The sequence below is a fragment of the Nomascus leucogenys genome, chromosome 6, assembly GCF_006542625.1.
Source record: "Nomascus leucogenys isolate Asia chromosome 6, Asia_NLE_v1, whole genome shotgun sequence".
Classification (NCBI taxonomy): domain Eukaryota; kingdom Metazoa; phylum Chordata; class Mammalia; order Primates; family Hylobatidae; genus Nomascus; species Nomascus leucogenys.
Genome location: NC_044386.1, coordinates 47,340,097 through 47,364,598, shown reverse-complemented (window position 1 = coordinate 47,364,598; position 24,502 = coordinate 47,340,097). Strand labels below are relative to the sequence as shown.

Sequence of the window (24,502 nt, the reverse complement as noted above, 5' to 3'; positions counted from 1 at the left end):
TACATTCATGAGGGATACTAATCTGAATTTTTTCTTCTCTTGTAACATTTTTGTCAAGTTTTGAAATCATGGTTTTATGGCCAAATAAAGCAATTGGATAGTGTTCTTTCCTCTTTTCTGAAACAGTTTGTTTCAAATTAACACATTTTTCCTTAAATATTTCTAGAATCCTCTAGTTTAAAAATTCTGCCTGGAGCATTCTTTATGGAAGATATTTGATTACATATGTACATGTAAGATATCTATATATATACATCTATTCTCTCATACATATAATATATATATAAGATATATATACATAGAGAAAAATTCTTTTAGTTTTTATAATATGTGGTTTTGAAGGAATTGATGTATTTTATCCATTATTGAATTTATTGACATAAAGTTTGTATAATATTCTCATTGTCGGTTTAATATCTGTATGATTTGTACTTATATTCTGTCTTTCAGTTCTGATATTGGTAATTTGTATTTCTTATTTTCTTCATCAATTTTTATTACCTATTTGTTAACTTCTGGGTTTTTGTCATTGACTTCTTCTCTTATTTTTGTTATTTTCTTCATTCCACTTGTTATGTATTTAATTTGCTCTTTTTTTGACAGCTTCTAAAGGTGAAATTTAGATGATAGATTCCTAGATTATTTAAACCTATACATTCATTTTTAAGCACTGCCTTTAGCTGTGTCCCATACATTGTGGTATGTTGTTTTTTTAAATTATTCATTTCAAAATATTTCAGTTTTGGGGGGTTTTGACCCATGGATTATTTAGAAGAATGTTGTTTAACTTTAAAAGATAGCTGTGGAGATGGAGCGTTTATAGATATTTCATTCTTACTGTTTTTTAAATGTCTTTTATTATGGTCAAGATATATGCTCTGTAAGATGTTAGTCTTTTGAAATATTTGAGGCTTATTTCAAGGACCAGTATGTGTCTTGGTTAGTGAGCTCTGTGCATATGAATAAAGTATATCTCTTCTACAGTTTTTGTATGTAATGAGTATGTGATATTTTGACAGAAAAATTAGATGACTTCCATATTTCCCTTACTTCAAAGACAGCTAAATTGCTTGAGACAAGCAATTCTGAGGGAGAAGTTTTAAGTTAGAATGGAGTATGCCTCCTAAAATAGAGTCTTAAAGAGTGATTCAAAGACTTCAAGAAATGTCATAAAGATATCAGAATCAAGAACAGCATCTGATTATAATAAAAAGAGCCAATTTCCACAAGCCAAACTAAAACTACTGGATTTTAGTTTTGTGCCCTTAAGCAAGTCAAGTAACCTCTCCAAACTTTGATCTACTGAAGATAATGACTCCTCCCTCCATGGCTAAGCATTCTAACTATTCTTAGAATCAAGCCACAGAATATATATGAACATGTTTTGAAAGCTAAGTCAAATGAAAATGCAGGTGGTGATATTATTATACCATCACATAGCATAAATCTATAGCTAATTTTAGTAAAATCTAAGAGTGAAACCAATTTTAGATGATCTATCAAGTGGTTTTAACATTGCTAAAATTCATAAGTCAGCCTCTTGTTCTTCACAGAGGTCTTAGAAAACCACATTAGAAATCAGTCTGAAATTGCCACTAATTACTAAACCCAATGTGTTGCTTTTAAGGATGTTCTTTTGGCATTAGAGTGAATTTATAGACAGATCGAATGTAATAAAACTGAGCAAAATGAGTTAGCAACACCTAATCATATATAAAGAATACTTTGTGAACAGATTTTTGTTTAGACACTCCAGGTGCAGCACTCTTTAGACTTCATAAATTAGACTTGTGGACATCTAATCAATGTACCAACTTCCCAGCAATATTCCTAGTTTCTTGTTATACGTATATTTAATGTAATTTTAGCAAAGGACAGACATATTTTTGGCCAAAATACTTCATTTTGTAGGCAACTCTTAGAGAAATACAAAAAAATGTTTTTTAGTTTGAATCTTACTCTTTCATAATGTGTGATAATTTTTACATCTTAGGAGGGTAATAGATTTGTATTAAGGACACGATAACTCTTTTCCTCTTCCACCCTACTAACATTTAGGTCAAATTCTGTTTATAGCTGAGCAGGTTGGTGATAGTTCATGACAGGTTTTGATAAATTTGTTACTTTTTCCCAATGAAAAGTCATTAAACAGCTATTAACTATCAGACACGCTAGTACATTGCTTTGGGAAAATTGAGGCAAAAATGAGGGATCATATTGCCTCATGTTAGATCCTATAATACATGTCATACAGTATAGTAAGGGTGTTTGTATGCATTGGAGAAGGTATCTGTGATGATCAAATGAGCCTGTGACACAGATGGAGGAGTGCATTAGCTCCTGTCTGGGAATTAAAAACACTTTTAACTACATGTAACACTATAGATTTTTATCTTCCTCACGAACTTTCAAAATTAGTGTGAAATTTACTATACCTTAAAAAATAGACTAATGCAACTGAGCAGCTTGCGTTAGTCTAAATGAACCCCAAAGAGCGTCTGTGTCACTGTGGTGATTTCTTGGCTGGCCTGCAATCAGTAAACTAGTAGGGGTAGAGGAAAGGTCTGCTCAGATGGGAATCGTGTTATTTAATAATAATGTTAACATTTTTAGTACTTTAGTACTTCTGATGTTGTGGGCACTTCTCTAATTATTTCTTATTTTAATCATTATAGCAATATGAGGTAGTTGGTACCATTATCTTATTTGTTAAATGAGGAAACTGAGAAACAGAGTTTAAATAGTTTGCTCAAAGTGCGCCATGGGGACGTGGCACAGCCATGATCTAAAGTAGCCAATCTGACTTAAGTCTCCCCTCTATACCTTCCCCCACTCACAGGGCATGATAGAGCTCAGGTGGGCACCAAATGACTCCGTCCCATCAAGGATGGAAATGCTCCGTGACTTAATTGATGTTATCCCGCTTGAACAGTATGATGCAGTATGGTTTGGTAACCATACAGAAGTTATTCAAATCAGCCAGGCGCAGTGGCTCACGCTTGTAATCCCAACACTTTGGGAGGCCGAGGCGGGCGGATCACGAGGTCAGGAGATCGAGACCATGGTGAAACCCCGTCTCTACTAAAAATACAAAAAATTAGCCGGGCATGGTGGCGGGCGCCTGTAGTCCCAGCTACTCGGGAGGCTGAGGCAGGAGAATGGCGTGAACCCGGGAGGCGGAGCTTGCAGTGAGCCAAGATGGCGCCACAGCACCCCAGCCTGGGCGACAGAGCGAGACTCCGTCTCAAAAAAAAAAAAAAAAAAAAGGAAAAGAAAGAAATTATTCAAATCCTAACTGTATGTTTGAGTAAGTCGCGAGTAAGTCGCTTAGAACTCTGAGTCTAGCTTTTTTTTTCTCTTCTGTCTTTAAAATGAGAATAATATTTTACCTTGCGGGGTTGTTTTCAAGATACAGATTAATCCAAATAAGAGACAGAATAGACCTTAGGAGACACAGAGGAGCAGGTAATTTGTTTAAACAGGCTCCTTGCCTTGGTATAGGACACTCGGGTGGTAATGTGTCAAACGTGATGGGACAGAAGACGTGAGAAACATTTCAGCTAGTGGAAGCTTTTGCTCTAGAATAGGAGTGGTCCTCAATGGCCTTCCTTTATACAGCTTAACTCTCCATCAATAATTCTAACAAATGTCAAAATTGCTCACAGGATTTACCTTCAGAAATCTCTTTTAATCTCAAACAGTTTCCAATTCCAGAAAATTACAGACATTGAGTGTAGAGAATCAAGGTAAAAGTCAAATTATTTAAGGACAGAGTTAGATTGCCTTATGAAAGAATGTTGGGCACAGTGGGAAGGTGCCAAACCCTGGGATGTGATTGCTGTGGAGGAAAGGCAGCACAGCACAGAGGAAAGAATAGTGAAGTCAGGGTAGGAGGCCTGAGTTTTCGTTCCAGCTCTGCCGTATGCGCTAAGGCAAGTGTTTTGACCTTCCTATCTTTCCTTTTCATGCTGTGTACAATTTGAGGATCAGTGCTGTTTAAACTGCACTCCCTAACCTCAACGACTCTGTAGAGGGTTTCTGTAGGCTGCAATTTTTGTGGAAGCAGTGAAGTGGGACTCTAACCCTGCTGCCTTAATTCAGCTAAAGGAGCTCTGCTTTTTCAATCATAGTGAGTTTCAACGTCTGATTTTGTTGGAAAAAAAGTGGGAGGGGGTTTGTTTCTGCGGATAAAAATCAAAACAAAACAATACCTTATGAAAAAAAAAATCATCTTTGAAATGTTATAATTCTAAGTTGCTTATCTGTAAGCCAGGGTACCTGTACTCTGCTCTCTGTGCATGCGATTAGGAAGATGCTGCAAAGATTGAAAAAGCAATAGTGCTTATCATCATGTAGCTGGGAACGGGGTCGGGCCATGCCAAGATAGTAAACAGGCAAAGCTTATTCAAGGCTCCTCAGTATCTCATTTCTGGAATACCCCTTTACCTGTCCCCTTTGAAGGTAGACTCTTCCCATTCTCAGACCTTAATTTTTAAAAAATTGTTGTGGGTGCATAGTAGATGTATATATTTATGGAGTACCTAAGATATTTTGATACAGACATGCAATGTGTAATAATCACAGTGAATAGGGTATCCATCCCCTCAAGTATTTATCTTTAGTATTACAAACAATCCAGTTATACTCATTTAGTGTTTTAAAATGTACAATTAAACTTTTACTGACTGTAGGCTGGGCGCGGTGGCTTACACCTGTAATCCCAGCACTTTGGGAGGCCGAGGCAGGTGGATCATGAGGTCAGGAGATGGAGATCATCCTGGCTAACATGGTGAAACCCTGTCTCTACTAAAAATACAAAACGTTAGTTGGCATGGTGGCAGGCACCTGTAGTCCCAGCTACTCGGGAGGCTGAGGCAGAAGAATGGCGTGAACCCGGGAGGCGGAGCTTGCAGTGAGCCGAGATCGCGCCACAGCACTCCAGCCTGGGCGACAGAGTGAGACTCCATCTCAAACAAAGAAACAAACAAAACAAACAAACAAACAAAAAAACACTTTTACTGACTATAGTCACCCTAGTGTGCCATCAAATATTAGATTGTATTCATTATTTCTATTTTTTTGTACCCATTAACCATCTCCATCTTCCTTCTACCTCCCTGTTACCCTTCCCAGCCTCTGGTAACCAGCCTTCTACTTTCTATCTCCATGAGTTCAGTTGCTTTGATTTCCAGATCCCACAAATAAGTGAGAACACGCAATGTTTGTCTTTCTGCGCCTGGCTTATTTCACTTAACATAACTCCAGTTGCATCTATATTGTCGCAAATGACAGGATCTCATTATTCTTTTTATGGCTGAATAGTACTTTATTATGTATATGTACCACATGTATTTATCCATTAATCTGTTGATGGACACTTAGGTTGCTTCCAAATCTTGGCTATTGTGAACAGTACTTCAACAGGCATGGGATTGCAGATATCTCTTTGATATAAGGATTTCTTTTCTTTTGAGTATATATCCAACAGCAGGATTGCGGGATCATATGGTAGCTCTATTTTTAGTTTTTTGAGGAACCTTCAAACTGTTCTCCATAGTGGTTGTAGTAATTTACATTCTCAGCAATAGTATACAAGGGCTTCCTTTTCTCAACATCCTCACCAGCATTTGTTATTGCCTGTCTTCGAGATAAAAGCCATTTTAACTGGAGTGAGATAACTCATTGTAGTTTTGAGTTGCATCTCTCTGATGATCAATGATATTGAACACCTTTTCATACGCCCATTTTCTGTTTGTATATATTCTTTTGATAAATGTCTATTCAAGTGTTTTGCCCATTTTTAAATTGGATTATTAGATTTTCTTCCTGTAGAGTTGTTTGAGCTTCTTATATATTCCGGTTATTAATCCCTTGTCAGATGGGTAGTTTGCAAATATTTTCTCTCATTCTCTGGGTTGTCTCTTCACTTTGTTGATTGTTTCCTTTTGCTGTGCAGAGGCTTTTTAACTTGATGTGACTCCATTTGTCCACGTTTGCTTTGGTCACCTGTGCTTCTGTGACTCAGGCTTCTTAATGTTCTCTCTACTCTCCCTCCGAGTCCTGAGGGATATCCTGATAAACCATTTATACCAAAGTACAATGTGCCTGATAAGCCTTAAAACCTAGGGGCCCAGTGGTGAGACTTGCATTTCAACAAAGACCAAAATTTTAAATAAAAGAAATAAAGCTCTAATAATAAAAACTAGTATAGATTATTCTTGAGTAGGGGAGTTCTTCAAACATACTACATAAGTCACCACCTATTTCCCTAAGATTGGTCCTCGTGGGCATAGTAGTATAGCATAGTGTTTATGAGAAAGGACTCTAAAACCAGTCACGTTGGTTGCAATGCTGGCTGCATGACTTCCAACTATGTGGCTTTGGACTAGATACTCAGGCTCTCGTATTCTTCATCTGTAAAATGGGAATTCATAAAAGTATCTACCACAAGTTTACTATCAAACATCAATGTAATCTATAAAAAGCACTCAAGACAATGCCTGGTATATAATAGACATTAAAAATGGAAAAACATGTGTAAGAGCTGTCTGGTAAACAGCTTAGAAGAATAATTAACGACTAAATGTCATGGTTCAGACTATATAGACTGTAAGGACTATAATGAAAAGAAGAGATGACAAGTTAAATAACTTTTGTGGAAAACATGAGTCTCGATTTCTCATTTGAATGATTTGGAACAGATTAGGTGGAGGACATTCTAGACAGAGTGAAGAACAAGAATAAAACAATGGAAGAATACATGTGTGCATCCACAGTACCATAAAGTGGCCTAGAGCAGAGGGTATACAATCATTCATGGGGAGAAGGAGGAGAAGAAAATTATATTTAAGGGAAATTTGATGGGATATTTAAGGGAAATTAAATCAATGGGAAGGTTTGAAATGGTGGAGGATATTACTTTAGGGGGCCAGTAAACTACTGTAGTATTCTATGTCTGAAATAAGGAGAATGTAAATTATTATAGTGAAATCATTTTAGAGTTAGGTGATTTGGGCAACTACTTCAGCATCTCTGAGGCTCAGCATTCCTGATCACAAACTGAGATACTATCCTTACAAGATTACCATGAAGATTATTTGAGATAAGCCACACAAAAGGACTTTGTAGATCCTAAGTGCTATGGAAATATTAGTACTGAGTGCCATTGTTTACTCTTAAACAAAAGTAGTAGCAATGGGAATGAATAAAGAATGTATGTGGGTTGTAGTTGGGTGAAGAAATTCACAAAACAACTGATTAGCTAGAATTAAAGAGGATGCTTGAGTCATTTGACTTTCATTCTTGGGGGAAAGGGGTCTTTCTGTTTATTTTTAAAAAATAGTATATTAGCTTAGGATAAACCTTTTAATCACTTTCTGATTTGGTCATTTTTGTTGAAATATTTTAATATTTATTGGTTTATTGCTTTTGCCTTAAAGTAAGGCAAAAAACTAACAGTTCCCCCAAACATTATTTAATGTGTTACTGTGTTCCAGCAATTGTCATTGTCAGAGTCATCCCTGTGACCATCAGTCACATTATATACACATCCTTTTACTCCTTCATGTGGAAAGGATATATAAAACAGGTATAAATCTTCATTGACCTGATAAAGACATTCTAGAGGGTGCTTTTTAAAATTTAATCTTTAATATCAACCTATTTGCTCATCATCTGCCTTGTCCCAACTTGTTCCACCTCGACATGCTCCCCCTTATCAATCCTGGTGGCTCCTCACGTGCTATTGGTGTATCTGGCTTGCCCTTCCATCTCCAGCTACTCTGGTTTTCTTCTTTGCTGTGTTTGGAGGAGTCTGCTTATAAAGTTACTTGGTCAGTGTGCTGCTCAATGCTGTTTTGCACAGGGGCCCTCTTGCTCAGTTGCACCTTTTCTGCACTTTGTTAGGGTTGCTTCCTTCTCTGTTGCAGTGATTCTGCCCTCCTACCTGATGGGAAGCTTCTTTGAGTCAGCTACTTTTCAAATCACCAAGAATTTACTGTTGAACAGATATGTGGTGAACCATATTTATGTATCACCCTTTTATGTATTTTGAAATAATTTCTTTTAAATCAGCAATTATATTATAGGGCATTTACTGATGAGGTGCTATTGTATTGAAAAGCAGAGGCTTTCTTGCTATGTTCTTGTGGGAAAATAATTCTAATCCTAACACAGTCCAGGACATGTAACACAACTTAATGCAAGTGAAGGAGCAGTTAAGAGTAATATTAGTCTAGGATTAAGCAAATAACAGTAAAGAGAAAGTCAAAAAGTCAAGTGATTCAACAGCAAAGACATGGAATCAACCCAAATGCCCATCAAAAATAGATTGGATAAAGAAAATGTGGTACGTATACACTATGGAATACTATGAAGCCATAAAAAGGAATGACATCATGTTCTTTGCAGGGACATGGATGAAGGTGGAAGCCATTATCCTTAGCAAACTAACGCAGGGACAGAAAACCAAACACTGCATCTTCTCACTCATAAGTGGGAGCTGTACAATGAGAACACATGGACTCAGGGAGGGTAACAACACACACTGGAACCTGTTGCAGGGTGGGTTGGGGGGAGGTAGAGCATTAGGAAAAGTAGCTAAATGCGTGCTAGGCTTAATACCTAGGTAATGGGTTGACAGGTGTAGCAAACCAGCGTGGCACACATTTATCTATGTAACAAACCTGCACATCCTGCCCATGTAACCCAGAACTAAAAATAACAAGAAAAGCCAGGTAATAAGCTATTTCTAGACCAAAGACAGGAATACAGATCAGAATAAAGGCCAGTGAGACAAGCGTGAGTCCTGAGGCCAGGACCTGGGGAGGCGTTTGTACTTGGGCTGTACCATAAGAGGTTCTGTCCCTTTGTCTTCTTTGTCTGTCTTGAAAGTTAACCTCTAAATATCCAGCTCACCTGGGTATTTAGTACTTTACTGCCTTTAATAAGGAACATGAAATACTTTACTGCATTTAGAAAGGAACATAAAATTGTTTGTTGATCTGAAAATGCTTTAACTTAATTCTGGTAATGATTTAGCAATAAATTTTTGACTGTTTAAAAGTTCATTATCTCCTTTAGCTCACTAGGGTATCTAGCTTTTAGAGTCATATTAAATAGTTCTCTTAAAAATGAATACGTTAACATATCTGCAAAACATATTTCCCATTGAACACTAATACTAGTTTCAGAGTTTACACACTTTCTATTCAAATCTGGGGTTCCGAGTCAAGGCTGTGTTTCATGTTAATCGCATGACCTTAAGCAAGTTTTCAGAAGCTAAACCTTGAGTCACTTTATCTGGAAATTAAAAATACTTATTTTATACAATTATTGTGAGAATGAAATGAGATAAACTTTAGAAAATTGCATGCACAGTGCTTGGTACATAGTAAATAGTAACTGAATGTTATTACTAAGGCTTCCCATAACAGCATAGTCTATTGTTTTAATCTCTCTCAAAGGCTTTCTTTCCAAAGTCTTAAATCTTATCCCTAAAGTTCATTACTGAAGACGATGTGTGGTTATGTAACTAAAGTTAAAATATCTGGAGCTTTGGAATTCAAGTAGTTGAGATGATGTTATCTTAGCGTTCACCCTCCAGCTGCCTCTCATCCACCTTGAGTTTTTCCTGATTTGAGCTATTTTCCTTTAAAAAAATGAACTTCAGAGAGAGGAGTAGGTATGTGGGTTTGAATGGGCTGGGTGTAAGGGTTTGTGTCAGTTACCACTGGTAACATTCACTTTACGTACAAATGATTGTTTCATAGACTCCAGGACTAGGACCAAACTACCTTTTTGCTTTATTTAGCTGGGCAGTTTTTGGCTGTATCTCTTTATCTCTTTGAATCTCTTATCTCGTCATATAATAGGCATAATAATGCCTTCTTTAAAGAGTTTCTGTGAGGATTGCAGAGATAATTTAAGTTTCTGAAACATAACAGGTGATCATTAAATGTCATCTTCCTTTCCTATCTCAGTCACTTGTCTGAAGGAAGTTCCACAGCCGTTATTTTGGACTCACCAACTCTTTCCCTAAGGCACCTGTGGTTTTATGATGGGATTGTATCACACACATACAGTAGGAGCTCAGTAACTAGGAAGATGAGATCTCAATATTAGGAAATTGTTGCTGAACCATAGAGATAAAAGTTACCTTCCCTTTCACTTCTGACTGCTTCTTTAGAATGTTTTTGTTCTTCCTCTTTCATTCTCCAACCTAGCAGAATTCTTAGATTGCCCCCCACTGTATCATAATTTTCACATCAGATACCAGCTGATTAGTCTTCTGTAATTGCTTCTTGAACTTTTTCACTACTCTTTTCAGCACTAGTAATAACTAATATTTACTGGGCTTTGGTATCTTCTAGACATTGCTCCAAAAATTTACATGTATTAACTTATTTAAACCTTACAACTATCCTATGAGGAGATGCTATTTCTGTCCCAATATAATTAATGTACAAGATAAAGCAGTAGGAAAGTAATTTTCTTCTTCTTCTTTTCTTTTTTTTTTTTTTTTTTTTTTTTTTTTTTTTGAGATAGAGTCTCACTTTGTCACCAGGCTGGAGTGCAGTGGCATGATCTCGGCTCACTGCAACCTCTGCCTCCCGGGTTCAAGTGATTCTCCTGCCTCAGCCTCCTGAGTAGCTGGGACTACAGGCATGCACCACCACACCTGGCTAATTTTTGTATTTTTAGTAGAGATAGGGTTTCACCATCTTGGCCAGGATGGTCTTGAATTCCTGACCTCATGATCTGCCTGCCTTGGCCTCCCAAGGAAGTAACTTTCTTATGACCACACAGCTAGCGTATCACAGAGTTGGGATTTCATTGCAGGTAATTTGGATCAAGGGACTGTGCTGAAAGCCAATAGCTATTCGTGCCTACTCCTCAAATGGGACTTCTTAAATTTCAAAACTCTCTACCTTCTGATTGTATTTTGTCAATCCTCTGCTCCCCGTCAGAGGCATCCCTCTCTGGACAAAGTGGATGCTTCTTCGTCTTTGCACATGACATGAATGTCTCAGATGCTTCCCTTCTGCTCACACTGCTTCTCCTTCTCTGGATTGTGTAAGGCCCAGTGCAGCCAGTTTAGGCTTACTGGAACCTACATTGTTTATGTATTAGTTCATGGGTTTACTACTTTCATTCATTTATATAATCACCTATCTGACAAACAGTATGAGTCTATTATGTATCAAGGAATATAAAAATTTAAAATTAAATAGAATATGGCTCCTTCTCTTCAAGAGTTTATAGTCAGATAGGAGAGGCAGACATACAGATAAAATATTTCACATAAATAATTATGGTATTTCAAGAGTACATTGCAGGAGCACAGAGGAGGAAGTGCTGTATGCTGAGGAGGTAAAATGAGCTGATGTTGATCCTTGGCTGGATCTCAAATGTATAGATATTCTGTAGATATTTATGAAAGAGACATGTGAATAGAGAGGGGAAGGGGAAAGGAATTGGAGGAAGAAGGAACAGCATGGAAAAAGGCCCTTTAGTGAGGTAAAAATATGGTAATCAGGGAACTGCCACTACTTCACCATGACTGAGGCAGATGTGCTTATGGGAGTGATAGAAAATTAGACTGTTAAAATAGTGTTTCAAGAAGGAAGACATATATTTTTAATTGTATGAATTTTAGAAATTTAGGATTTGAAAAAAGAGTACAAATCATCATTAGGAAGACCACGTAGGATACAACTGTCATAGTCCAGATGAGAAATGACAGTGTTCCTTACTAAGGTATTACTATGTCACCTCAGGTATGAACATGAGATGGATGACACATGATCTAGAATGACTCCTGGGTATGTGCTGTGGGCAAGTGGATGATTATGATGACATTATTGAGATTAGTAATTCAGGAAATTGCTAGGTTCTGGATGGAGTTTAATTTGGGGCAACTAGGTGAAGATACTAAGTGGCTGAAATGTGTGCCAATTCTTTGATAAAAAGTGGCTAGGAGAGAGATGAGCTCAGTTAGGGTGGTTGCTGAAATGGTTTTGGAGTTTAAACATAATTTTTACAGATAGTGAGGGCTGGATAATGAATGATATTCTGGCTAGAGAGGACATAAAAGTTACTGAGGCATGAAAGAGTGTGGAGCCCTTAGTGAATAACAGGTTGTTGTCTGTGGTTGGAATACAAGCAAATGAGTTCGTGTGTGCAACTGTGGACACCTGTTCCTGAGTTTGCATTTGGTGGGCTTCATTTCACATTGAACTTTCCCACTCAAACTTTTTCTAACAATTATTGCCCAGAACAGTATCTTTGAACCAGTAATGCCAGTCAGGAAATTTAGTTCTGAAAACATCAGAGGCATTAACAGAATTGCTACTTTGATTTAAACAAAAAGAAGCATCTGTTTCTAAGTTTGGAAGACCAAGGATTTTGGATTGAGTGATGGGTAGAAAATTTTATTCGACCAAAATTGGTTTTAAAATAATTTATCTACCTGATTGCAGCTTAACTTTCCAAAGCCTTTTCTTCACAAGGAGATGTCACAAAGGAGTATAAAAAATGCTTTTAAAATCAACTCAAAAGTAAATTTCTTGACATTTTTATTGGTAGAAAATAGGTCCTGGTTTGTGTTTGTGAATGAATACCAAATTGTTTCAGAGCAGAAGAATTATACCCTGATAGTATTTGAAACCCAGAAAGACTTGGACTTCTTTAGAGTTCATCTCTTTCACTCCATCTTTTCTCCTCCTCTTCTGTGCTCCCCTGTCTCTTGTGGAGCTTGGCTCCTGGCCAGAGCATGTACTCCCAAATCCCCTGCAGAGCCCGACTGAAGTGAAACTGGCAGATTTCCAAGTGGAGAGAGCTGATAAAAGAGCAGATTTCTGAGACAATCTGTAGTTTATGATGTGTTCTTTAATGAATTAAATAGGTTATCTACCCAAACACATACTGGAATACCAACAAAGCCTTTTGACTGTTACTATTATTCTGGGTTACATTTCACTGATAAAATATTAAGTTCAATTCAACAAAACTTTGAGTTCCTACTAATATAAGGCCCTGTGCTGGCAAACCAGCAAAATTAAATGTAAACTTTATTTTCTTTTTCTTCACATAATTCAAGAAACTAGTCATCATAGAGATTATTTATTCACGTGGTCAGAAAAAGATTGTTTGAATGAATAAAAACAGTTATATATATATAGATAATATTAATTTGTGAATTTTGAATATCTGGGATGTGAGGGGAATATACATAGATTTAAATTCTTACATTTGTGTAAGTAAACATGATATTAGGAAAGAAAGTAAAGTAGAAATGACTTTATTAAGTCAATATGGCTGTATAAATTGCCTGTCATATTACTCAATGTTTTCTAAATAATCATAATTACCTTTTATTACTATTTCAGTTGTGTCCACCCATAAATGATTTATCAAAAAACATTATAAACGTAGTTATTGGTAGTGATTTGCTTTAAGTAATTATTTTAAAAGTAAATTTACATTGAAATTCATATATTCTCCTATTTCCTCAGCAATTTTTCACACATTGTGTATTATGAATACTTTTGAAACATGTTGGAAGTGGAATAAATCTAGAATTGAATTCTGATATTTATTTTAACATTCATTTCTTTTTAGACACTGCATGGAGTTATGTGGAAATGAGAGAGATTCATGAAACCCCTCCTCCAGGAAAGAATGTCTTTCATAGATGGAGCTTTGCTTCTGGTTTGCACAGGACAGCAACAATGTGGCAGAGCCATGCCTGCCCTTCCTGCTCTTTCCAATGATTCACAGAACATCTGAACAGTGATGCTTGCCTTGGATTTTCAGATTTTCATCCTGATACTTGTTTACTTTTCTGGGGCAGAAAAGCTTGCACTAATTGCTCTCCATGGTGGCTAATTTTTTCAAGAGCTTGATTTTACCTTACATTCATAAGCTTTGCAAAGGAATGTTTATAAAGAAATTGGGAAATACAAACAAAAACAAAGAGTATCGTCAGCAGAAAAAGGATCAAGACTTCCCCACTGCTGGCCAGACCAAATCCCCCAAATTTTCTTATACCTTTAAAAGCACTGTAAAGAAGATTGCAAAGTGTTCATCCACTCACAACTTATCCACTAAGGAAGACGAGGCTAGTAAAGAGTTTTCCCTATCACCAACATTCAGTTACCGAGTAGCTATTGCCAATGGCCTACAAAAGAATGCTAAAGTAACCAACAGTGATAATGAGGATCTGCTTCAAGAGCTCTCTTCAATTGAAAGTTCCTACTCAGAATCATTAAATGAACTAAGGAGTAGCACAGAAAACCAGGCACAATCAACACACACAATGCCAGTTAGACGCAACAGAAAGAGTTCCAGCAGCCTTGCACCGTCTGAGGGCAGCTCTGACGGGGAGCGTACTCTACATGGCTTAAAACTGGGAGCTTTACGAAAACTAAGAAAATGGAAAAAGAGTCAAGAGTGTGTCTCCTCAGACTCAGAGTTAAGCACCATGAAAAAGTCCTGGGGAATAAGAAGCAAGTCTTTGGACAGAACTGTCCGAAACCCAAAGACAAATGCCCTGGAGCCAGGGTTCAGTTCCTCTGGCTGCATTAGCCAAACACATGATGTCATGGAAATGATCTTTAAGGAACTTCAGGGAATAAGTCAGATTGAAACAGAACTTTCTGAACTACGAGGGCACGTCAATGCTCTCAAGCACTCCATCGATGAGATCTCCAGCAGTGTGGAGGTTGTACAAAGTGAAATTGAGCAGCTACGTACAGGGTTTGTCCAGTCTCGGAGGGAAACTAGAGACATCCATGATTATATTAAGCACTTAGGTCATATGGGTAGCAAGGCAAGCCTGAGATTTTTAAATGTGCCTGAAGAAAGATTTGAATATGTTGAAAGTGTGGTGTACCAAATTCTAATAGATAAAATGGGTTTTTCAGATGCACCAAATGCTATTAAAATTGAATTTGCTCAGAGGATAGGACACCAGAGGGACTGCCCAAATGCAAAGCCTCGACCCATACTTGTGTACTTTGAAACCCCTCAGCAAAGGGATTCTGTCTTAAAAAAATCATATAAACTCAAAGGAACAGGCATTGGAGTCTCAACAGATATTCTAACTCATGACATCAGAGAAAGGAAAGAGAAAGGGATACCGTTCTCCCAGACATATGAAAGCATGGATATAAAGTTGTCTACTCCAGAGCCAAAAATCAAGAAGAACAATTGGCAGTCACCTGATGACAGTGATGAAGATCTTGAATCTGACCTCAATAGAAACAGTTACTCTGTGCTTTCCAAGTCAGAGCTTCTAACAAAGGGAGGTACTTCCAAGCCAAGCTCAAAATCACACAGTGCTAGATCCAAGAATAAAACTGCTAATAGCAGCAGAATTTCAAATAAATCAGATTATGATAAAATCTCCTCACAGTTGCCAGAATCAGATATCTTGGAAAAGCAAACCACAACCCATTATGCGGATGCAACACCTCTCTGGCACTCACAGAGTGATTTTTTCACTGCTAAACTTAGTCATTCTGAATCAGATTTTTCCAAATTGTGTCAGTCTTATTCAGAGGATTTTTCAGAAAATCAGTTTTTCACTAGAACTAATGGAAGCTCTCTCCTGTCATCTTCAGACCGGGAGCTATGGCAGAGGAAACAGGAAGGAACAGCGACCCTGTATGACAGTCCCAAGGACCAGCATTTGAATGGAAGTGTTCAGGGTATCCAAGGACAGACCGAAATTGAAAACACAGAAACTGTGGATAGTGGAATGAGTAATGGCATGGTGTGTGCATCTGGAGACCAGAGTCATTACAGTGATTCTCAGCTCTCTTTACATGAGGATCTTTCTCCATGGAAGGAATGGAATCAAGTAGAGCAAGGAGCTGATTTAGGCTTGGATTCATCCACCCAGGAAGGTTTTGATTATGAAACAAACAGTCTTTCTGACCAACAGCTTGGTGTTTACAATAAAGACCTAGAATACTTGGGAAAGTGCCACAGTGATCTTCAAGATGACTCAGAGAGCTATGACTTAACTCAAGATGACAATTCTTCTCCATGCCCTGGCTTGCATAATGAACCACAAGGCCAGTGGGTTGGCCAGTATGACTCTTATCAGGGAGCTAATTCTAATGAGCTATACCAAAATCAAAACCAGTTGTCCATGAGGTATCGAAGTCAAAGTGAATTGCAAAGTGATGATTCAGAGGATGCCCCACCCAAATCATGGCATAGTCGATTAAGCATTGACCTTTCAGATAAGACTTTCAGCTTCCCAAAATTTGGATCTACACTGCAGAGGGCTAAATCAGCCTTGGAAGTAGTATGGAACAAAAGCACACAGAGTCTGAGTGGGTATGAGGACAGTGGCTCTTCATTAATGGGGAGATTTCGGACATTATCTCAATCAACTGCAAATGAGTCAAGTACCACACTTGACTCTGATGTCTACACGGAGCCCTATTACTATAAAGCAGAGGATGAGGAAGATTATACTGAACCGGTGGCTGATAATGAAACAGATTATGTTGAAGTGATGGAACAAGTCCTTGCTAAACTAGAAAACAGGACTAGTATTACTGAAACAGATGAACAAATGCAAGCATATGATCACCTTTCATACGAAACACCTTATGAAACCCCGCAAGATGAGGGTTATGATGGTCCAGCAGACGATATGGTTAGTGAAGAGGGATTAGAACCCTTAAATGAAACATCAGCTGAGATGGAAATAAGAGAAGATGAAAACCAAAACATTCCTGAACAGCCAGTGGAGATCACAAAGCCAAAGAGAATTCGTCCTTCTTTCAAAGAAGCAGCTTTAAGGGCCTATAAAAAGCAAATGGCGGAGTTGGAAGAGAAGATCTTGGCTGGAGGTATTCATGTTTAAATGCTACATTGTGAGCTAATTGTGTTTTAACATTGGGTAGCACTTCTTTAGAGCATATTCTGTGTTTACTTGGGTGAAAGAGTTTACTTGCAATGACTTTTCACGCTTACTCTGGGGAGCATTTTGTTTTACTCAGGCAGCTCTCCTAAGGAGTTGGGCTTGATGATTTAAAATCAAAGAATATGTTAAATGGGTCATATTGGAATGAGCCCAAACTTAACCCAACACATTGTGGATCAGATTTCTCTGCTAAATTTAGGCACAAACCCCATTTTACCTCAACTAACTTTGTGGCATCAGTTGTCAAACAAAAGGTGAGTGAAACCAAAGGTTAAGCCAACAGCCTGGCATCTATTTCTTGGTTGCATTAAGTTTACAGGGATGGAGAGAAAGGTGTAATGTTAAAAAAAAATGTGAAAAGATGGACTCTGAGACTTAACCACTCATTTTCCTATCCATTCAACAATTTAGGGGTTGCCCATAGGAAAAGTTGTGTCTGCATAGGACAGTCCCGTGGAAGACCACGGACTCCCTTACAACCTACTGGCACAGTCAGGAAGAGCAGTAGAGCCAAGGCCCTAGGTCATGCCTGAGTGGTCACAAGCTATTCTTTGAGAAGAGATCAGTAAGGGGATAGAGTTGAGTGGTTACCTTCTTAAGAATAAAGTCCCTTCTCCACCATGGAAATGAGAAGAGTACCTTAACTAACAAGTTTAATTGCTTTCTTGTGGGAACAACTTTGGATTATATTCTTTTGGAAAGTGACAGTTATATGCAAATGTAAGAGTTTGTTTACTTTTTATTTCTCAACCCAACTTCCTCCGCACTTATTCCAATCCCTTACCATTTATTTCAGTTGCATGCTAATTACTTACATTTTTGGGATAGTCTGTTACTATCTCAATTTAAACAAATTGCATATTATTATTATGTTTCCTGATCATGGGATTGTCATCATTAACTAAGCTATTACTCTACATAATACTTAATAAAGGTATATATGACCAAGTGTTACTTGCTCTTATCAAATAACATAATAATATCTGCAGCCAGTAGCTGGTTATGGCTTCTCTGTCTTGACCAAAGTTGTGATCAAACTCCTCTAAATGAGCCATTTTGTGGTTGATGTGAGTAGATTATTGAATAATCAGAAATCTTTACTGCTAAACTATTTGAATTTCTATGACAACTGAAATAACTAGGGTTTGCCACTCTAAAAATCTGTCTTTATAAAACAACACAGTTTATGTAATTTATTTAGGAATGATATAGGTCGAAGGGATCTCGAATGCACTGGCTGTTGTGACATTTAGTGTTTTTGTTTTTTTGCAGGGATGGGTAGTTCTCAACTATATTTAAAACTGATTTAAGAGTGAAAAGTAGTCAAATGTTATGCAAATGTAATTCATATGGTAATAATATCTATCTTACATTGGAGTGATTTTTGAGAGTCAGATGTCCTTGTTACTGAAATTCATTTGCTATTTCTTGGGATACAGGCCAGCAGTTTGACATTGTATTTTATTTTCTGTTGATTCAGAGTTTACTCAAAGGCAAATGAAGACTAAGAAGTGCATGAGCATGTGTGTGTGTGTGTGTGGTTTGTGTATATATGTTGTGACATAATAGAGAAATGTTTTAATGCCAATTGGTTAATGTAGTTGCTTGAAATGTTAGGCAATATCATAAATAGGACAAGATGATACATTTCAGAAAAATGGATCTTCTTCAACTTCTAAAAATTCCAAATTAGCAAGCCTCTGCAAAGCAGATTGTTACTGATGATGACCCTTCAACCAGCTAACAAACTTTGTCATTCAGTGAATGGCACTTAACCTTGGAATACACACATGCTCTTGGTTATCTATAGCCACCTGGTTAAGAATAAAACCACAGATAAAACAATCCTGTGCCATTTATCTGACATATGAGGCCTGGCTATAGAGGACTCAGACCCCTCCATCCTCTTGGAGCTTGGCTTCTTATTATCCTGTGAGCCAACTTTGAATGGAATCCGTTGGATATCATCTGTCCTAGAGGAAATCAGCACACATATCTTTAAGATGGTCTCTGGTTGCTGAAAGGTACCAGATTGACTACCCAGGAAGCTGCAGTAGCCTAGATTTTAAAGGCTATCTTTGCTCCCCTTGGCAGCAGTCAGGCAATTTTCCCCATCCTGTGCCACCCATATGCCTCTGAAGGAAGGACAGCCAAAGAAGGACATTTTCCAGGCCCCTTTCCTGCTCAGAGCATCCCAAAGAGGTGCCAATTGTCATGATGGTTTCTGTTCCCATGGCCATCTGCTTACTGGGCTTTGGGCAGATGCCAGCATATTTTTTCTCTCCATGGCTACGTAGTTATCATGAGGTAGCAGTGCTGTCTTTTCTCCATAAGTAACCTTAGCCAGATTGGAGTGCAGAGCTCTTGCTGTCAAACTGTGGGATGCTGTCTCTCTGACATAGCTTTATGGAATTATAAGCTCACACATTTGAATTATTTATTTCAACCGTTGTCTTCAGGATCCAGAGGACCAGAAAATTCCTATGTCTATAGATGTGGATATTTGATGATAATGTTTCAGAGAATCTTCACCTTGAACAGCATTCCAGTAGGAAGAGACCTTAAAGTGTGTGTAGCCAGAAGCTTCCCCATGAGGTCAAATTCTTCCATTGTTGCTGGCCCCTGCTGAGTTGGCACCATTTGTGCAGCTGTCTTGATTCCTATACTATGATGGTGACTCTCTGATCCCCCACCTTCAGCCTTGTACCACCTATCAACTGGAATTAACTATTTATTGTCTCCTCAAAATTCCCATGTACTTGCCTCTTATCACACTGACTCTCATATTTATGTGCATTTCTCATTTTCTTTTCCGGAATAGTCTAGAGGCAAGTTGTCTTTTTTTTTTAATCCTTTAACTTATACTATGCCTAGACTAGTGTTTTATACCCATATGGCATTGAGTTAATATGTGTTGGATAAATGCCTGAATCAAGAGAGGTGGGATACTAAATAAAAAAAACACAAACTTTAAAGTCAAATCCAAATTCAAACTGTGGCTTTTAATTGCTAAGACTATGACTTTATCTCCTGAGAGCTCAGAAGAATAGACATAAAAGCTTACTACTCAGAATTACTATATATTAGGCACTTTCCAGGCTGTTTACCTGTTTTTCATTCTTTTAATTCTTATAACATCATTATTAATTTTATTTTATTATTATCCCACTTTACAGGTGAGGAAGCAGATGCTGGAAACTTACCTAGCTTAATTGGTGGATCCAGAATTACAGGGATTGTTACTTTGGCTATTTAGAGCAGCAATATGCTTATTCACTTCAAAGGTTGTTTTTATTCAAGTTTTAAGTTGGAAAAACTGATAAAAGATGAAGAACAGAGTCAGCCACTAGGTTTAGTTCAACTCAGAGATATTTACGAGAAACCAGTATGAATATGAAAGCCACTAAATTTCTGGGACTCTCAGGTTTTGATGTGAAATAGTTCATTCTCAGTGTTTCTACTTCAAATCCTTGGTTCATTTTATAAATCAAGCTTTGTAGAGTGCAATAAATACTGTACTAAAACAGCTGCTTGAAGGATGTTGTATTTGCAGTCTGATACACTTTACCTGAAATCAGAACCTAACGCCAGTTTGAAGTATGAATAATTTTCCTAGCAGAAGAACAAAAATCTTGCTCTGAGAGAGACTGTGATATGGAAATTAGCATACTTCCTAGTTTTTACGTCATGTATATATTTTGTTTTCTGAATGGTTATAAAACCGTCAGAATATTTTGACTTCCAAGTAAGGATATAAAACTGAAGGTATTAAAATTTCCCTAAGGTATATACTTTGTTAGACTAGTGGTTCCTAATCTGGCTGGTTGTTAGAATCATCTGGAAAGCTTTTGTAGTAGTTGTTCCTGGGATGTTGTTTTAAAATGACCAATTATTAGCATATTTTCACAGATTATTGTGACTTGGTGGTCCTACAATGAGGCCAGGCATATGCCTTTAAATTACATGAGTTACCGATGTAATATATGCCCTTTAATAAAACAACAGCAATAACCACACGCACAATTAAAAACATAATAAAAAATCTAAAATGAAAACTAAAAAAGCTCACCTGTGGACAGTCCAGGTCAGGAGGATGCAGTCTGGCTATTCACATGCTCCCTTGACGGTTCTGAGGAATGTGATCATCAGAGCACATTTGAAGAGCACTACTAAAAGCTATGTAGCAAATATACCTGCTCACACGGCATTCTTAATTTCCCCCTTTTTTAACTTGAAAGAGGTAAAATCAGTCTAAGGAAAAATATTAATGATTTTTCTTTCTTTTTTTTTTTTTTTTTTTTTTGAGACAAAGTCTCACTCTGTCGCCCAGGCTAGAGTGCAGTGGCGCGATCTCAGCTCACTGCAACCTCCTCCTCCTGGGTTCTCCTGCCTCAGCCTCCCGAGTAGCTGAGACTACAGGCATGCACCACCATGCCCAGCTAATTTTTTTTTGTATTTTTTTTTATTAGAGATGGAGTTTCACCATATTAGCCAGGCTGGTCTCGAACTCCTGACCTCATGATCTGCCTGCCTTGGCCTCCCAAAGTGTTGGGATTACAGGCGTGAACCACCGCACCCGGCCAATTTTTCTTAACTTAAAAACAAAAGATGTTTTGTCAACCTTTCAGAGTTAAGTAGATTATTACATTTTGTGAAAAGGCTTTAGTAATATCTACATATGAAAACAGAAGAGCAATAGATGTATTCCTTAAAAGGTATGTATGAATTTAAAATTTTAGAAATCATCTGTATCAAAAGTCCTAGGGGATTTTCCTGTAGAAACCATTTAGCGCATAATTTTGCCTACAAATAAATTCCTATCATTCCACATTTTATCTGACAACTTGGGGCTTTTTTTTTTTGTTTTGGTAAATCTTCCTTCAAGCATAGCAATACTGGTAATAGTAGAAGGCAACTTATTTGCAAAATATTCCATAAAAATGCAGTGCATAACAATAATCTTTTGTCTAGTATTTTTTGCTTCTAATACACTAGAATTATCTATAATATAAAGTGATTCTCTTGTTTTTTTAATTGACATTTTTATTTGACAGTAACATTTTTAATTGACAATAACAATTGTGTATATTTATGGGGTATAATGTAATGTTTTGAGTTACATATACATTGTAGAAAGATTCAAACAAGCTAATTAACATATCCATCACCTTACAAACATATCATTTTTTTTTTAGTGAGAACATGACAAATCTATTCTTACAGTAATTTTGAAATATACAATGTTATTATTGACTGTGGTCACCATACCGTGCAGTAGATCACTAACATTTTATTCCTCCAGTCTAGCTCAAACTTTTTACCCTTTGATCAACATCTCCCCTTTTCCCACCTCACTCTCTACCCCAACCCTTAGCCTCAGGTAATCACCTTCCTAAAATCTGTTTCTCTGAGATTGACTTTGTTAGATTCCACATATAATTGAGATCATACAGTACTTTTCTTCCTGTGCCTGACTTATTTCACTTAGCATAATGTCCTTCAGTTACATCCATGTTGTCACAATTACAGATTCCTTTCTTTTTAAAGACTGTGTAGTGTTCCATTGTGTGTACATCTACTTTTTTATCCATTCTTCCGCTGGTAGACACTTCGGTTGCTTTCATATCTTGGCTATTGTGAATATTGCTGAAGTAAACATGGAAGTGCAGCTATCTCTTTGAAATATCAGTCTCAATTCCTTTGGATATACAGCCCTGAGATGCGTGATGACATTTCAGGTGATGATGGACTGCATATATGACAGTCTTTATACATGATGGTGGTCCCAAAAGATTATAATACTGTATTTTTACTGTACCTTTTCTATGTTTGAATATGTTTAGAACACAAACATTTACCAGTGTGTTACAATTGTCTACAGTAATCACTATAGTAACATGCTCTATATGTTAAATTGTAAATGTTTATGTATCTAAACATATCTAGTAGTAATAGGCTATACCATATAGCTTAGGTGTATAGTAGGTGGTACCATTTATGTTTGTTTAAGGTACAGTCTATGATGGGCAAGCAATGACAAAATCACCTAATGACTCATTTCTCAGAACGTATCCTTGTTGTTAAGCAACACATGACTGAATATGAAGAAGTGGGATTGGTAGATCATATTTTCTAGTAGTCATAGTTTTAGTTTTTGAGGAATCTCTGTAGTATTTTCCGAAATGGCTGTGCTAATGTACATTCCTACCAACAATGTACAAGAATTTCCTTTTCTCTACACTCTCACCAACACTTGTTATTATTCATCTTTTTGATCGTCATTGAAACAGGTGTGAGGTGATATCACACTGGTTTTTTGGCTGTTTCTTTTATTTTTTTTAAGCAACAGGGTATCTGTCACCCAGGCTGGAGTACCTTGATGATCATGGCTCACTGCAGCCTCAAACTTCAGAGATCAAGTGATTCTCCTGCCTCAGCTTCCAGAGTAGCTGGGATTACAAGCAAAAGCCACCCCAGCCCAGCCTCTTTGTGGTTTTAATTTGCATTTCCCTGAGATACTGAGCGTTGTTTGATATATCTTCCATTTACATCTATTCTTTTGATAAACGTCTGCTCAGGTTCTTTGCCTATTTTAAAACCAGGTTACTTACTTTCTTGCTATTGACTTGTTTGGGTTCCTTATATATTTTGGACATTAGCCCCTTATCAAATATATGGTTTGCAAATAATACTTTCTTCCAATTCATGGATCGTCTCATCTTTCTGTAGATTGTTTCCTTGGCTATGCAGAAGCTTTTTACTTCGATGTAATTCCATTTGCCTATTTTGCTTTTGCTGTCTGTGCTTTTGGAGTCAAAGGAGACCTTTGAGGAGTGAAGTGGCCAAGGGCCCCTAGAAGCAGTAGAGAACCAGCTAGGGACACTACTTCTTGCTAGAGATAAAGCTTAAAAGGTCCAACAGTAAAATTCATCTAGGAGGCAAGACTAGAACCCAAAGAATACATGTGTTTGTAAATTGGTTCAGAGGAGAGAAAGATAATACGTATAAGGAGATTAGTCCCAACTGGAGCTGAAGTGTTTAAGTGTATTCTGCTGTGAGATGGAACTAAGAGAAAGGGAAAGAAACCAATAGGTATGCTGTTCTATCAGACTCAGTTCTAGGCATTTTAATTTCATACTTGTCACCATAGCTTTGGGAAGAAGGTACTGTTAGCCTCATCTTACAAGTGAGATGACTGAGTCTCAGAGGAGCAAAACAAGGAAGGCTCAACACCATATAGCGAATTAAGGGTATTGGTTGACTCCTATTGTGCCTTGCCCAGAATCCAAAGTCTGTTGCTCTTTCCCTGACATCCTGTTGCCAATGCAGGCCAGTCTTGTCATGAAAGATTATGGCTTATGTTTTTAAGCATCTGTGTAAGTTGTACATTTAAAGTAAGCCAATTTTGTGTTAGCAAATGTAGTTACATACTGAGCTCTCTTAATAAAAAGTGAGTGATAATAGTTTGTGCTAAGAGATAGTGTCATATTTTTAGGAAGTTTTGTAAGTCTGGGGAGGTGATGCTAGCCACTTGAAAAGATTTTATTAGGGGTGAAGAAG

General features: G+C 37.4%; 1 protein-coding gene across 2 annotated transcripts in view; it reads left to right on the top strand.

Annotated features, from left to right (window-relative positions):
• Window positions 1–24,502, top strand: part of UNC13C (unc-13 homolog C) — a 654,851-nt gene that overhangs the window by 21,300 nt on the left and 609,049 nt on the right. For both annotated transcript variants that reach the window (XR_004030428.1, XM_030814067.1), the window contains exon 2: window positions 13,621–16,868. Coding sequence is in view for 1 of the 2 variants with exons in the window: in XM_030814067.1 (XP_030669927.1) it covers window positions 13,877–16,868 (2,992 nt within the window). In the remaining variant the exon portion in view is untranslated. The remainder of the gene's footprint in view (window positions 1–13,620; window positions 16,869–24,502) is intronic.